This window comes from Cibotium barometz, chromosome 8, assembly GCF_041138505.1.
Source record: "Cibotium barometz isolate CiBa-2024 chromosome 8, ASM4113850v1, whole genome shotgun sequence".
Taxonomy (NCBI): Eukaryota; Viridiplantae; Streptophyta; class Polypodiopsida; order Cyatheales; family Cibotiaceae; genus Cibotium; species Cibotium barometz.
The window spans coordinates 54,593,418-54,610,478 of NC_141053.1; the positions used below are offsets into that span (position 1 = coordinate 54,593,418).

Below are 17,061 nucleotides of genomic sequence, written 5' to 3' on the forward strand. Positions count from 1 at the left end.
CTTGCCTATCCTCTCCTCGCCTGCTCACCTCCGCTCACGTGCCTGCTCACCTCCCCTACCTTCCCCTAACTTGCTCGGCTCCCCTGACCCAATGCGCCCCTTGCCTCCCTCCCTCCCCTCCTCTCCTCCCTCCCTCCCTTGCAGTAGCTTACACTGCCTGCACCTTTTGCACCATCATGTGCACGATGGGAAGAGCATAGCGCTACGGAAGAAAGCATGCAAATACAACACATTGGGGAAGAAACCGTTTTCTCGATGGAGAATTGCCATTTGTCAAAGAGCACCAAATTAAGGAAGATCATTAAAGATTCTTGCCAAAAGAACACTATAAAATATTGCCTTATTTACCTTAAAAACCTCACAAAATCGTTGTCTCCACCTTATAACACCTTCAAAAATCACCCGCTATACTTACTTGCTCAATGATTAATGAACCCAAGAAAGAGATTTTGGTGCCCTATTTGGGTTTGAGATGAAGGCCAAGGTGCCTTCAATTACGTCTAGGCACATTTTTTATCGACGTTGGAAAGGGGAAGAAAAGGCTTTGGTAGCAGACCATTGCCTGGGAGCTGTTCTGAAAGCAGTCAAAGGTCAGGTGATGGATGGGCTCGTTTGTAGAAAGAAATCCTTCAAATCCTATGGGTATTTGAAGGTAGTGAATCCCCCATCACGAGAGAGAGAGAGAGAGAGAGAGAGAGAGAGAGGGAGGGCCCCTTTTGCAAAGATCTCTCCGGATTCGGAGGAGCCTGGTTGGATAAATACAAGATGTTTTTTTTTGAACCCCTGGCACTTCCTTCCTTTCCCCTACCCTAGTGCATGTGTAGTTATGTAGCAGAGATGACGTGCTACCAGAAAGCAGCTCAACCACTATGTAACTCAACAGCAAGAGCACATGCTGAGCGCTCATGGAAGGATTACTTCTGGGATCCCTCCCATTGGTGGAACAACCGAAACAGTAAAGTAAGTGAACCTGCCGATCATCGTCTCTGTAGAGAAAGAAAGCTGCCTTGTTTTATAGATTAAATAGGGTCTTACCTGCACTGATGACAGTGGGGCTCTGATGTCCTCTGCATGTCACAGACACTCCCTTGGGCGCCATATTTTCGGCATCCAATCAACAAGGAAGCGCTATGGATGGATAGAAGCTGGGTTGGAGACATGCTAAGATTCCAGAAAGCAGAAGAGCCTTGTGTAATGAAGGGAATCCACAAAGCACAAAAATATGTGAACCAGAATCACAACAGGAACAATAGTGGCAGTTGGGAGATGCGTAGCTAGGAGGAGGCACTTTCTTCTTTGGAAGAAGGGATGCTGCCCCTGCCTACAATTGAGGACTTTGTTTGCATCCTGCACAAGTGCAGAAAGGAGAGAAACCTCGTGCATGCACTGCGCTTGCATGCCTACATGCGCAAATGTGGGCTGGAAGCCCATGTGACACTTGGCAGCGACCTCATCTCCACATTGGTGGAAGTTGGAAGCATGTGCCATGCCCAGCAGGTTTTTGACAGGCTGGTGCATCGGAATGAGTGTTTGTGGAATACTCTCATTACAGGTTATGTTAAGCACGGGGAGGCGCAACATGCTCTTACACTGTACCAGAAAATGCAGGAGGATGATTCTTTGCATCCTAGTGCATACACTTTTGTGGCCTTACTGAAGGCTTGCACTAAGTTGAAACATCTGGAAAGAGGCTGCAAACTACATTTTGAGATTTCCAAAAAGGGGTTGCTGGAAAGAGACATTTTCATTGGCAGTACCTTGGTCGGTATGTATGTCAAGTGTGGCTCTCTTAACAAAGCACAAGAAGTTTTTGATAAACTCCCGGTCCATAATGTAGTTACGTGGAATGCACTGATAGCAGGATATGTGGAACAAGGGCACGGTGAGGAAGCACTTGTCTGTTTCGAGCAGATGCAGCACCAGGGCTTCTCTCCGGATCTTGTCACATTTCTTTGCAGCTTGAAAGCTTGTAGCAGCATAGGAGCTATGGTGAAGGGACAGGAAATACATGCTGAGATTGTAAGAAAGGCTTTGGAAAGAGAGCTCCTTGTTGGCAACACTTTGATCGATATCTATGCTAAATTTGGCTCTCTTACAGAAGCACAAGAAGTGTTTGACAAGCTTCCACTTCGAACTCCAGTCTCATGGACTGCATTAATCTCAGGATATGCCAAACATGGGTGTGGTGAGGAGGCATTCTACTGGTTTGAACAGATGCAGCATGAGGGTGTCCCTCCAGATGCTGTCACATACATTTGTGGCTTGAAAGCTTGTGGCAGCATAAAAGCCCCAGACAAGGGTCAGGAAATACATGCTGCAATTGTCAAGAAAGGGTTTCTGGAAAGAGACCTTGTGGTGGGCAGCACCTTGGTTGATATGTATGTAAAATGTGGCTCACTTGCCGAAGCACAAGAAGTGTTTGACAAGCTTCCAATTCGAGATGTGGTCTCATGGACTGCACTAATTGCTGGATATGCGGAACATGGGCATGGTGAGGAAGCGCTCGACTGTTTAGAACAGATGCGACAGGGGGGCATCTCTTCGGATGTTGTCACACTTGTTTGCAGCTTGAAGGCTTGTGTCAGCATAGGAGCTTCAGTCAAGGGACAAGAAATACATGCTGAAATTGCAAGGAGAGGGTTGGAAAGAGAGTTTCATATTGGTAGCACCTTGGTTGATATGTATGCTAAATGTGGCTTGGTTGCAGAAGCACAGGAAGTATTTGACAAGCTTTCAGTTAGAAACGTGGTCATGTGGAGTTCGCTAATTGCAGGATATGCGCAGCTTGGAGAGAGTGAAAATGTTTGCCATATCTTTGATAGAATGGTAGGAGATGGTATAGAGCCAGATCTTGTCACATTTCTTAGTGTTCTTAATGCATGCAATCATGCAGGTTTAGTGGACAAGGGCCAGATGTACTTTGAAGCCATTGGCAATGACTACGGTTTCATCCCAACTCTTGAGCATTACACTTGCATTGTTGATCTCTTTAGCCGTGCAGGCCATATTGACAAGGCAATAGCAATGATTAAGAAGATGCCAATCCATCCTGGTATTGTGCTGTGGCATACTGTGTTGGGGGCTTGTCAAAAGTGGGGCAATGTGGAGCTTGGAAGGCAGGCCTTTGAACATGCAGTGCAATTCGATGAAGACGACGCTGCAGCTTATGTCTACATGTCTAACATCTTTGCAGATGCTGACATGCAGGATGATGCAAACAAAGTCGAGGCAATCAGAGCGGGAAAACAAGCATGGAAGAAGCAAAGGACATAGTTGGTGGTTGGGGATAAAAGATATCCTCAAAGTAAAAACATCTTTTGCTCACAATGGATACCAATTTGGCTTTGAGCCAATCCAAGGGGGAGCCAGCCATAATTTTTTCCCACTTGTAGCATGCAATCAGCTTGTTACGAAAAGGGAAGTGGTTTCTAGTGGCTGAGATCTTACCAACATGAGGAATTATTCAAGATCAAGTCCTGGGAGAGACATTGAAGCCATTCGGAGACTAAATACGAGTGTGATGCCTCCACAGATTCTATGTCGGAGGAGGGCACTCAGTCACAATAAAATTATGAAGCATGTGACAGTGGAAGTCTTCTTATCATTAGGACAACCAAGGCAATGGTTATTGGATCCTATGTCTTTCATCGTTCCATTGTGAAGAGAAAGTTCTTGATTTTAGGAAGGGCAGGTGGAATGACATAGATGAAGGTTGCTGCTTTGAAAGAGGAGCTGTCAAGAAAAGAAGAAGTTTGTCTTAACCATGTTATGGGCTTTGACCTCAATCATGCCACATTTGATGAAGATGTAGGAGTCATGAATGAAGGGACTTGTTGTAATTCCCCCGGTTGGGATTGAGCACAATGTTGACACACTCAAACTATTAATGCTAGTAAACAAAGTGATTTGGCACAACACAAAAGCGTTTCTTTGCTCAAGTTACTCGTCTCTGACCCCGGCTCAAGTCACTCGTCTCTGACCCCGGCTCGAAAAACAAAACAAAAAGACAACACAAAACAAGATAGCAATGTTGAAAATTGAAATAACATTGCAATAGGGTCGAAAAAGCTGACCCCCCTTGTAATATATGTATTATTAAGGAATTTTACATACAAGCTCCATGGGCAATGCTTGTTAAATTTCCAACAACATTCATGCATATGAAAACAATTCCATCATCTTCAATCACACGAAGGACCTCACTTTTGAATCCCTAGTATCTTAACATAAGTAGCTATGTTCCATTTGCATCCATATATATTCAAGTGTGAGTCAAGTTGAGACATAGGAGACCTTAATGACCAAGAATGGAGATGCAGATTAGGTTTAGCGAACACAAGAAGCGCTTACCCGAGAATAAGTTACCATTCACAGATATCTTCGGGTTTTTGGTCGAAGTAGAATTCTTCGTAGGACTCTAGGTTAAAATTAAGGTTTTTGTTGAATTAGGATTTTTGTGAATTAGGGTTTTAGCAAAATTAGGGTTTTTATAGAATTAAGACTTTTGAAAAGTAGAGTTTTTGTAGAATTAGGGTTTTAGCATTTGGAAGAATTGTCAGCGATATAACACTTGTCATCATGTAGAAATTCATGAAAGAGGAGAGGATTAAGTCAAGATGGGATTAGGAACTTGTTATTTGACCACGAACAAGCTCTACCATACAAGAGAATCTCCAAGGAGTAAGCAAGAGAATGTATGGATTGTTTTTGTGTGAAAAACTCTTCAATAATGCTTCCTTGAAGTTCGTGCCCCTTTTAAGAGGGAGAAGGGGGAGAAGAAGATAAGTTTTCCATCTGCATAGTGGGTGGCCATTGGTCCATCTCAGCACATGCCACACCTCTCCCATAAGTGGGGAGGGTGTCTGGTTAATAGTCTAGCCGATCGAAAGGGTAAATGCCCAAAATTTGTCCGCCTACTCATTAATGAAGTGTGGATGCTCAAAGTCACTTATAAGTTATTTGGACGTACTTTAATGAAGCGTGGACTTACAAAACAACAAATTGAACTATAACTCTAGTAAGCTTAAACAAAGAGTTTAGAGTCACATCTACCACTTGTCTGTAATCCACAAGCGAGGTTAGAATACATATTCATGTACATGTGGACTGTAAACTAGAGGGCGTCCCTTGCTTGTAAACTAGACACAAATTTTGCAGGTAGTAAAACAGTTCATGAGGAAACATTTCGAGACATGCAAGTATGTCATGCATAGGAATGTGTTGGATAATCTCTCTTGCTTGTAAACGGGCGGTCATCATAGACATTACATCTCTAGGCCAACAGGAATTTCGTACTCTGAATATGGGCGTGGAGGACCGAAATCCCCAACCTCACATATTCAACCTACTCCCTCTCAGCTAGACGTAAGTCCCTTGCCATGAGGTGCCAGTTCACATGACCCTTGGCATAGACATAGGTTCCCTACAGGCATCATGTCCACTATGGAGCTTGTCCATAGGTCTAAAGCTCGTCCATTGAGGGACAAAAACTAGTATATGCAAAAATTTGCTATGAGATTAACACAAAAAGACTCTCATTATGATTAGGCATGAACCAAACTTACATAATCACTTGATCACGACTTGTACCTTATTTAGAGACCCCTCTACCCTATTTTTAGTTGCATAAGTTGCATGAACCATATGCACCAACCGTTTATAGGCTTTACACCAACCACTAACCACTAGCCTAGCCACCACACATTAAATTGGACTAAGGAGTTGGGATTACATTTATTCCAACAATCCCCCCTTAAGACCAACTTCTTACAAGAACATGAACAAGTCTAACATACCTCCTTGACACAATGAGTAAGAGTCTCCCCTTAACAACAACATAGGGTGGTGTACTCTTCTCTACAACTCGTCAAGTTGGAACAACATAAGTCTTGACTCAACCACATACATGACATAATTTAAAAAGCATACTCATCATCTACATCTTTTATACTGAAACTAGAACAAAGATTTGTTTCTTCCACTTGGTTGACTTCTTCAACCACATGTGCCTTTGCTAGCTTTTGATCTTTTTGGTAGCACTTTATGGATGGATGATTTGTCTTTCCACAATACTCACAAGGATGTTTGGAGAAACAATCCTTAGTAAGATGATTTGTACGACCACAAATAGTACACTTCTTCTTTGTCGATGTCGAAGTAGTAGTATATGCATGTGAATAAGGATCTATCACATCCTTTGTAATCTTCTTGTCTTCTTCCTGTAAAGAATTTATGATACTTTCCAAGGAAGGGACTGGCTCCTTCTCTTTAAGTACTATCACAATTTGCCTAAAGCTTGAAGGTAAGTTTTTAAGCAAGATAGCAATAGCATCCTCTTCAGGAACAGGAGACTTAACATAAACCAATTGTGTCATTAAGCTCTTCAACCTGTTAATCAAAGCCTGTTAATCAAAGCTGTTACATTTTCATTACTCTCCATGGTTAGATCAAAGAGTTGCATCTTCAAACTGATCTTGGAATGCTTTGCCTTTGCACCAAAAGTACGCTCTAGTAATTCCCAAGCTTCCATAGCTGACTCAACATTATCAATATAATGAATAAAATCATCTTCTAAAGCAGTAATGATAATACCAAGTGCTTGCTTATCTTTTATTTGAAGTGCAGCCATTGTAGCTCTTGTAACTGCAGCAGAAATACCTGCTTCATCTTCAGGAAGTGGCTTGACTGTACTCCACAGATTTTTCTTCATGAGGTAGCCCTTTCACCTTGATTTGCCAGGTATGAAACCCAGTTCCGTTGAATTTGTCAAGGAATTTGGAGCTCATGATGATGTAATATGATGCTTGATGTTGATAACTTGCTTATATAGATGATTTAAGCCCAAATAATAATAATATCATCAATATAGATCAAAATAATAAGCACCATGTTGTTGGAGCAAGAGAGGCAGAAAACAGGCAGACTGAAAAACAGCTCCGTATAGCAGCTTCTGTGGACCAAATACTACAAGATTTGGTATGCTGAATCCTTACATTATAGACTTCAAGCACCTAAGAGGAATTAGACAAATTCGTAGAGACAGTGCCGAATGAATGCGATTAGTAGAACGCTGACTGTTTTGATGGCGACGATGACGAATTCGTGAAGAAGCGACCAAATCCGCCTTCAAGCTTCGTTTTAGGGCTTGCGTGGGATCAAAGCAAGAGGCCTATATCAAAATATTGGAGTATAATCTCCTCAGATACAAGCATGGAGACAATCTATAGCATGATGTTCAAACAGGAAAAAACAGGCTATGGTGATTAAGAGAGAGATTAGGTTTTTTGCTAATAAACTAAACCTAATTGGTTCATGCTCTGATACCAAATGTTGGATATGATAATTCAACTATGAATATTGATCAAAACATACTCAAGGTGGATCAAAGCTTGTACAAAACATCATGAACATGAGGGATAAAAACTAGTATATGCAGAAATTTGCTTTGAGATTAACACAAAAAGACTCTCATTATGATTAGGCATGAACGAAACTTACATAATCACTTGATCACGACTTGTACCTTATTTAGAGACCCCTCTACCCTATTTTCAGTTGCATGAGTTGCATGAACCATATGCACCAACCGTTTATAGGTACCAAACCACTGACCACTTGCCTAGCCACCACACATTAAATTGGACTAAGGAGTTGGGATTACATTTATTCAATATTCCAAAGGTTGAAAACTTAGAGAATGCCCAATGGTGACATCTTTCCCTGGACTTCTAAACAATTGAATGCAATTGAAAAGCTTCCAAGTATGTTGCTAGGAGCTACGGATTCTCTTGAAAGTATACTTCATCCGTCACTTTGCATCCATAGGTGAATAGTTCTTGAACTTCACAAGGTAGTTTGAAGTTTTCCACCTGTAAGCTTATGCTCCTTGTGAAACACAATTTTCTCAAGTTGTAATAACTCTTTCAACTCATTTACTTCCGATGGATCTTCCATAATAGGCTCTATAGGCTTAGTTCCCACATACTTGCGCAAGAGGCTTACATGGAATGCATTGTGAATTTTTCAACGATTCAACAAAGCCAATTGAAAAGCCACTTCATTGAGGTGCTCAATGTCTTTGAATAGTCTATAATACCTAATAGAGAGCTGCTCAATGTCTTTGAATAGTCCATAATACCTAATAGAGAGCTCAAGACACATCCCTTCTTTTCCAAGCCTCTTTCTACGTCTGGCTTTCTCGAATTCAATACCCAATCATTTTCTTTGATGTCCAATTGTCTTCTATGCTTATCTACAACCTTTTTCTATTCGTCACTTGAGAAAGCTCAATGGCTATTGTAGATGCACAAAGGCAATATCAAGGTCCTTGATGAATTGATTGGCAGCGGCAAAGATCTCATCCGTTGTACAAATGATGGGTAGCAATACCACTTTGCCATACATAATCTCAAATGGGGCCTTTCCTACAAAAGCGTATACTCTGTTTGTATGAAAATTTCACACGTCAAATACTTCTCCTAAGAAGTTTTTTTATCGGCGAATCCAATATGATTGAATTTGTAGCTTCACTTTATCCATCCGTTTGAGGATGACAACCTGATGAAAAATTTAGCTTAGTGCTTATATTGTTAAAAAGAGCTCTCCAAAAGAGACTCATTGTCTTAGGATTCCCACAATTGACTTGGGCATACCATTATGCTTAAACACCTATGATAAACATTTTGACCATATGCTCAGCTTTTATGGTCTTTTTGACATATTGTTAAAAAGAGCTCTCCAAAAGAGACTCATTGTCCTAGGATCCCCATAATTGACTTGTGCATACCATGATGCTTAAACACTTATGACATAAACATTTAGACCATATGCTCAGCTTTTATGGTCATTTTGATAGATAAAAAGTGAGCTTGATAAACTATCCACAATAGTCCATATTCCATCATTGCCATTTTGTGTATGAGATAAATCCATGATAAAATCCATAGCAATGATTTCCCATGGTTGGTTTGGAAGGCAAAGGTTGAAGCAAACCGGGAGCCTTTTCTTTATTAAATTTCATCTTTGGACAGGTGATACATGCACGTACATAAGTCTCTACGTTCTTTCTCATACCTGGCCAAAAGAATACCTCTCAATTACTTGAGTGGCAGGACATGTTCCTCTACGTTCTACATAGGGAGGAGCATGGCATTTATTAAAAACCCTTCACCTCCTGTTTAATAATTCACATAGGCGATTGTCTTCACAAGATAGCCATCTTTTATTATATAACACGTATGTGCATGACCAACGATCAAATCATCCCATATATTTGCAAGCTATGTTTCTCTAAGAGCTTGATTTGCGTTAGTAAGTACCGCAAGCTTTATTGATGATTGGTCTTGATTGTAAGTTCAACATCCAATAAGTAGTGTTTCCATACTGTAAGAGCATAAGTTAAAGCCAATAGCTCCTTCTCATATATGCCAAAAGAGATCTCGGCATCATGTAACTTTTTGCTATCATATGCAACAGCATGTCCTTCTTGATTTAGGACAACTCCTATGAAACTACCACATACATCACATTCTACACTGAATGGCTTCTGTAAATCAAGAATTACCAAATTGGTCTCGATGTAATGGCATTTTGAGCTTATGGAAAGCATCAATTTTTTATTTTGATCACTTAAATGTAGCTCGATTCTTGGTAAGTTCATGCAATGGCGAGACAATCATTACAAAGTGAAATACGAACTTCCCGTAGTATGATCATAAACCAAGAAAACTACATGTCTCATAAATAGATTTGAGTTCCAGCCAATCCTTAATGGCTTGGATCTTGCATGATCCATTCGTACCATCTTTGGGTGCTATGTGTCCAAGATAGTGAATCTCCAAAAGAAATAATTCACTCTTTTTACCATTGATCATAAGCCCAAAGACCACTCTTAAGTACATCTTGTTCTCTTTCTCATTCTTCGAAAACACCAAAATGTCATCAAAGAAGGCACCTGTAAAATCCCTATGGTTTTGAAAATTGGATCTATCATTTGGTTAAAAGTAATCAAGGCATTCATAAGACTGAATGGGATGACCAAATAGAGACCAAAAGATGTGTGAACAACTGTTCCATGTACATCTTGAGGCATGACTCTCAACAACAAAGAGCATGGTACATGAGAGAAGATAAATGCTTTAAGTGTCATAGCAAAGACCACATATCTCCTCTCGCAAGGGCAAGAAAGAAGAAGCATCCAAAGTGCATGTAAATATGGTGTCTGATGTGCAGGGAAATATGGGTCATGCGAGTCAAGATAGAGTGGTATGTAAATCATGGGGCAACTCAAATGGGGACAACTCAAAGATCAGTCCACTCTATTTATGTTTATAATGAATATTCTACCGACTACATCTCTACTCAAATGGTTGTTGCTTTGGGGATTTAAGTGGGATACATGGGACTAGAAATACATGCATGTCAGCTTTTGTTGAGAAGGATGTGAGGGTCACTCCACTCATTAGAAAGCTGTGAATTTACATCCAAGGCTACCTTCACAATAAGAACTTTGTTATTGCACCTCTCCATGGATGTGATGTATTGCGTGGCAAACCTTGTCATACTCGCCTTGAGCCTTGCAAATAAGAACTACATGACAAACAAGCTTTCTTTTATGTATGAAGTCCGAAAGCATCATATAGATGCAACCATTCAAGTGATACTATCCCCATCGTATCTCATGTATAAATCAATAAAGAAATGAAAAACAGTGTTTCTTTGTACTTGGTTTTTGTAGGTGATGATGTGGAACATGGCAATACGCATGTTGATTCTCACTCATGATAGCCCTCCTCTTCCTTCCACTATATCTCTTGTATTTTTTCAAAAACCCTATTAATACTAGTAAAAAAAAATGATTTGACACAACACAAAACAAGATAGTGATGCTGAAAATTGAAATGGCATTGAAATGGGGCTGGAAAGAGCCAATGCCCCTTGTAATATGATTTGTATTATTAAGGAATTTTACATACAAGATCCAAAAACACAAAAAAATATTGGAAAAACAGTTGAATCAACAGGTGATTGAGGAAAAAACCAGGTGAAACTACATTCTACTTAGCTGCTCTAAACGCTCGTTCGCTTATCAAGCCACAGTCGTGGCACATCTGCCATGTCCCTTCCTTTCCTCAACAAACCAAATCTAGCAAGATCTTCTGCCTAAATGTGGCAGATGCATTAAAATAGAAATAATTGCATTTAATTGAGCATAAATTGCATTGAAGTGCATTCAATCTAGGGGGTGTAATTGTAATGTCAGAGAATATTAAGGGGGGCTATCAAACTTGCAGCCATAACTCCCCAGATAAATCTTGAAAAATTTCCAGATCTGACAGTGCTGTGGCCGTTTCGGGATTGCGATGCCTGTTCCGAGGGCGCCATGTCCGTTCCTTTCTCAGTCGCAAAAGTGAACGCTCATTCCAGAGTTCAATTGCAAGCGCACGCCTGTGCCTTTCCTTCTGTCCCTTGATTCTGGATGCGAACACCCGTTCCTTTCTTTTTTTGAAAGCGAATGTCTGTTCCATTCTGCCTTTTAAAGTGAACGTTCATCACGCCTATTCGACTCTAAACCCAACTTCGAATGTCCATTCCATTCAACTCTTGAGCAAACGCTCGTTCCTTCTTTCATCTCTAAAGCGCACACCGATGCGATTTTGCAAGCGAACGTTCGTTCCTTCTCTGCCTAAGAAGCGTACGCCCGTTCTCTTCAAAGCGTACGGCTATTCCATTAAAAACAAACATCTTTTTTCTAAGAGGGGTTCTGCACATTAGTTCCATATTTCCATGCACCTATGATTGGGTAGATTGGTGCGAAATAGGGCCTATATTTAAACCCCCCAATCAGACATGGGCCTCCTATGGTATATTATCCTCTCGGCCCCGCTCCTCCACCAACCCTTCCTCACACTTCTACTCTAGCCATGGCAGGGCTGACACCCGAAATGTTGAGATTGTCCATGGAAATAGGGAGGGGGGTGGCTGCTAGTATCACACCTCCAGCACTAGTGCAACTTGCACCAAGGTTAGAGCGGAACAAACCTGCTAACATATCGAAACTTGTCACAAAATTTGATGGGACTGGAGATCCAATCCCACATTTAGAGATGTTTAATCAAATCTATGATGTCTTTGGCCATGTAGAAGACCAGGTCAAGGTGAGCGCCTTTGGATGGCAAAGGACGCCAATGGTTCCGGTCCTTGAAGGCTGAGGATAAGGCTGCCTTTGAAGCTTTGAAAGAGTCCTTCAAGGTAGGGTATTCTCGCCAAGGTACTAGGTGGAGCCCGGTTGCGCAGTTGGATAATGTAAGACAAAAGGAAGGAGAAACCATCAGAGACTACATCAACAGAGTTAGATATCTCCACTCACACTTCAGTGCCAGGGAGGACAAGTTCTCTGACAAAAGATTAATAGGGAGATTTCTAAAGGGTCTTGATGATGTGCCCCCTTACATAATTCATTATACGCCTTAGGCCATACCTCGTTTGAGCAATGCTGGAGGAGTGTTATGGATTTCGAGAAGAATTTCAAGGGAACACCTTCCTGAGAACTCCATGTGAAGACACATCATAATCTTCCTTCAAGACCACCAGTATAAAGCCTGATGGAAAAATCAAGGAGTCCACATCAGGACAAAATGTAGAGAAATTGGCCATTGCTTTAATGCAGCAAACGAGCCAGCAATGGAGAATTGGCCAACGTCGGGATCGAGGAGGTCAACCCCATCTTTATCCTAGGAGAGAACTTGTCTACTACTGCCCAACATGTCGAGCTAACCATTTGTTAACCCAATTCTAGGGTTAACAAGATCTACCGCCGTTCTCTTACATCAAGGAGTCACGATAGATACACCAAAGGGTCATACATTCAAGATATGAAGCAATAGTGTCCAAAGTGACAACTTGGACGGGCGCCCGTAATGGTGTGACAGAGTATTTCTGGCAATTCTCGCTTCAAGAGTGTGTGGCAGCAAGTTAGGATGAAGTCCTAAGTGATGTGCTTCATGGATATATTATGAGAATAGTCATTGTAATAGCATTAGGCCTCTTATGAGCCTAAAGTGCCCGGTCGGCCACAGTTTAAGTGAGTGTGAATACTTATGGCCATGTATATAAGTGAAAATCTCTCATAATACAACATACTCTCCCATTGTACAATTGAGTCTTGCTCTTGCTAATCCTCTTGCTAATCTCTCTCCCTAATGCATGCTAGTGAGTGTGTGTGAGTGAAGTGAGGTGAGAGGAGGGACGAGTACCCGTAGTGCAATGCGACGGTGTGACAACCCTCGCGGGGGGTGCAGTGGAATTTCTTCTCAAGAGTTGTAAAGCTTGGAGACCTCAAGGGTTACAAGCTTGGCCATTGGAAAGATCCTCATAAAAATTGTGGTTCAGCCCGGGGGCAAGCAAGATCCCCCGAACAAGCACGAGTGACTCAGCGCACAAGAAAGAAAGCGACAAATATTGGCAAGGGTGAGAGCCGCATGGTTATTAAAAGCGGTTTGGAAGATGGCACTACAACTCACACATCAACTTCTTCATTTGAAGAGGAAGATTTTCTACTCACGGTGCCGCCCAAGCCAAAGAACCTATTAACACATGCCAACTACCAAAAAATCTCATAGAGTATCCTAACCCCATTGAGAAAAAGAAGAAACTCTTGGCAACCCAAGAGTTGGTTAGGGAATGCCAAGCACAATCGGAAGATGAGCCTCCTACCGCCTACCTCCTTGAGCCATGCCCATCGGTCTCAAACCTGAGATCCACGGGATAAGTTCAGATATATCCTGGAGAGCTTCCAGACCACCAACCACACTCACAAAGGTTAATAGAAGAAACTTCATCCCTTACACACAAAAGAGATTAAGACTGAGCCAAACCAACCCCGTTTCCAAGAGACATTGCAGGTCTCTCTTCTTTTCTCTCTTCTCAGGTCCAAATCCCTATCGACAGCTTGCTCCAAAGTAGCCCAAGCCTATGGAACGATCTGAAGAATTGGATGGAAGGACACCTTGGGGCAGGCATGCATGAAACTATGGACCCGACAGCTCTAATGAATCCGAGGAATTTTCAGCCTCTCACCTTGTGTGTTCTCTTCTAGGGTTTGTGTGAGTGTGTGTGTGCTTTGCAAGAGCTCAAGCTCTCTTCTCCCTTGTATGTTTTCATAGTATCAGAGCTTGGTTCATGCTAAGAGTTAAGCCAAAAGCAAGAGAAGCACATGAAGTGGTACGAGGGTAAGAGCTTTATCTACTCTTCCCCCTTTGTGTTGGCTACTATACCCTTGTCGGGAGATCTTTAGGAGGCACCGACAAATGAACTCCGATTGAGGAGATTTCTTTGCAACAGTGGGAGCGGAGCTACAGGGAAACTATACTATCCGTTGGACAAAAATTTTTGGGCCAAAAAGCGTTTCGGGCACATTTGGACCTTTGATTTTTAGTTCACATAGGCGTTCACAGGCACTGCAAGAAAGTTTTTGATTCTTTAGAGAACTTTGTTTTTGGAATTGCAGGAGGGGTGATTGGTTGTGCAGACACTATGTGTACTACAAAGAGGTCTTAAAGTTTCCATTGGGTGTATGTATGCAAATTGAGGTCACTGGTTGTGACAGTTTGGGTGCATTATAGTACCGCTGTAGAGAATACAACAATTTATGCAGGTCAAACAAGAGTGCTGTTTTTGGTGAGTTTGTGTTGTAGACAAGATGTCGAATGATGGAATAAACCATATTGTTGCAGAGAAGCTTGACAAGAACAACTTCCATGCTTGGAGGTTCAGATTGACAAATTTTTTAATGGGAAAAGGCTATTAGGACTACATTGAAGGTGAACATGAGGAGGCACCATACTAAGCTGGATCCAAAAGCAGAAAAATGTGTGTTTGAGCAAAAGGGATATAGATGTTATAATCTTGCTACACGGTGAGCAGGGATGTATTTGATGAGATGAGTAGCTGGTATGCTGCTGAAAAAGATGCTATTGGGGGTGATGTAAGTGGAAATGTGGTTGCACAGAATGCGTCAACAATCACAGTCATTGAGTGGACTAGGAGAGTCCTCATCCAGTGGTTTTATTGATAGACCATGGAGTGGCAAGCTACGTCATAATATCAGTCCTGGAAATGCAGTTGGTACATCTCATAACGGTAAAGAGAAAGTGGTTGAGCCCTTTGGTATGCCTGATATTTATGCAAGGCATTCTCTTGTTGATGGAGAGTCTAGTGGCTCGGAAATGAGTCTTGATGAGGAGCTTGGGATTCGAGCAATGAGGATACTTGGTGTAAAGAAGGCTTTGGAAGCCATGAATGCAAAGTTACGAAGATCTGGAAGAGTCAAAAATCTTGTGCAGAGGTTGACCTATGATGGTTATGTGGCACATCACTATACTTATATGGCAAAAGTTGTGCAGGTTATAGAGCTCACATGTTTTGATGAGGCTATTAGAAATGCATATTGGGAGAAAGCTATGGATGAGGAGATTAATGCATTGTATGGAAATGAGACTTGGGATTTGGTGTCATTGCTTAAATGTAAGAAAGCTATTGGTAAGTGGGTGTATAAGGTAAAACATAACAGTGATGGTAGCATAAGCAGGTACAAGGCTAGATTGGTAGCCAAACGATATGCGCAGACACATGGGATTGATTATGAGGAGACGTTTACCCCAGTTGCAAAGATGGCAACTGTGAGAGCTGTGATTACGGTGGCTGCAGCTAAAGGCTGGTTTTTACATCAAATGGATGTAAAAAATGCATGCTTGCAAGAAGTGTACATGGATCAGCCACCTAGTTTTGAGGATATAGGTCACCCAGAGTATGTATGTAAGCTTTGTAAAGCCTTGTATGGACTAAAGCAAGCTCCACGAGCATGGCATGACAAGATTGTTGAGAATCTTGTCACTATTGGTTTTCATATGGTAGATGCAGATCACTCTTTGTATGTGTACAAGAGTGATAAGGGTATTGTGATCATCACCATCTATGTAGATGATCTTATTGTTGGAAGTGACAACTTGGAAGAGATTGAGCATGCGAAAAGTCTTCTCAAAAGGAAGTAAGATGAAGGATTTGGGAAATCTGTGTTACTTTGTAGGCATTGAGGTCATTCGCACACCTGATGGTATTTGGCTGTCACACAGAGACATTATATATTGGACAAGTTGTCCAAGTATGGGTTGGCTGATTGTAAGCCAATCTCGGTGCCATTAGATCAAAATGGCAAGCTTAGTGCGGATGAAGGTTATGTGTTAGAGGACCCCACTAATGTACAGGAAGATGGTGGGGAGTTTAATCTATGTTATGATCAGCAGGCCAGATCTGAGTTACACTGTTGGCTTAGAGAGCCAGTTTATGCAAGTTCCACGCAAACCACATCTTGACAGTGTGTGATACACACTCCTGTATTTGAGGGCCACTATTGCTTATGCAGCAGGTATACCATTGAAGCTATATGGGTACACATGCAGATTGGGCAGGTAGCATCTCAGATAGGAGATCTACCAGCAGTGGATTTATGCTTTCCTTGGGGAGTGCTCCTGTGACATGGAGCAGCAAGAAGTAGCCCACAGTTGCCTTGTCGAGTACAGAGGCAGAGTACAGAGGAGCTATGGTGGCAGCATGTGAGGTAGCTTGGTTAAAGGTTGTCATATATTGTGACAATCTTAGCAGTATACAGTTGGCTAGGAACCCAGTTTTCCATGCGCGGGCGAAACACATTGAGGTACATTACCACTTCATCAGGGAAAGAGTCTTGACAGGCGATATCGACTTGGCCTACGTCAGCACACATGATCAGGTCACTAACATCTTCACGAAGGCCTTGGGAGCTGAGAAGCTCCGCAGATTTCGAGATATGCTTGGACTTCATGAGCTGGAGTTGAGCTTGAGGGGGAGTGTTGAGATGTTAAGCTCAACATGAGCTAATACTCACGAGGCGCCTGCATGATCGTTCGACATTTACATCACTGGGTGGCGGGTTTGGTGGCACCAACATATCTTTGCCAGAGATTCTACAGCTGGACTACACCGACTAGTCCACACCTATCCACTCGACTTAGCATGTTTACATTA

General features: G+C 41.9%; 1 protein-coding gene across 1 annotated transcript; it reads left to right on the forward strand.

Annotated features, from left to right (window-relative positions):
- Positions 1 to 413: 413 nt before the first annotated feature.
- Positions 414 to 4,137, forward strand: LOC147636423 (pentatricopeptide repeat-containing protein At1g15510, chloroplastic-like). Its single transcript, XM_086801864.1, has 2 exons — positions 414 to 960; positions 1,081 to 4,137. Exon 2 carries the CDS (start codon positions 1,309 to 1,311, stop codon positions 3,271 to 3,273), a length of 1,965 nt encoding a protein of 654 aa, XP_086657990.1. The 5' UTR covers positions 414 to 960; positions 1,081 to 1,308; the 3' UTR covers positions 3,274 to 4,137.
- The last annotated feature ends 12,924 nt before the right edge of the window (positions 4,138 to 17,061 follow it).

Bases quoted from the DNA above. Each gene is read 5' to 3' on its own strand.
- LOC147636423 (XM_086801864.1), top strand. From the start codon at position 1,309: ATGCTGCCCCTGCCTACAATTGAGGACTTTGTTTGCATCCTGCACAAG.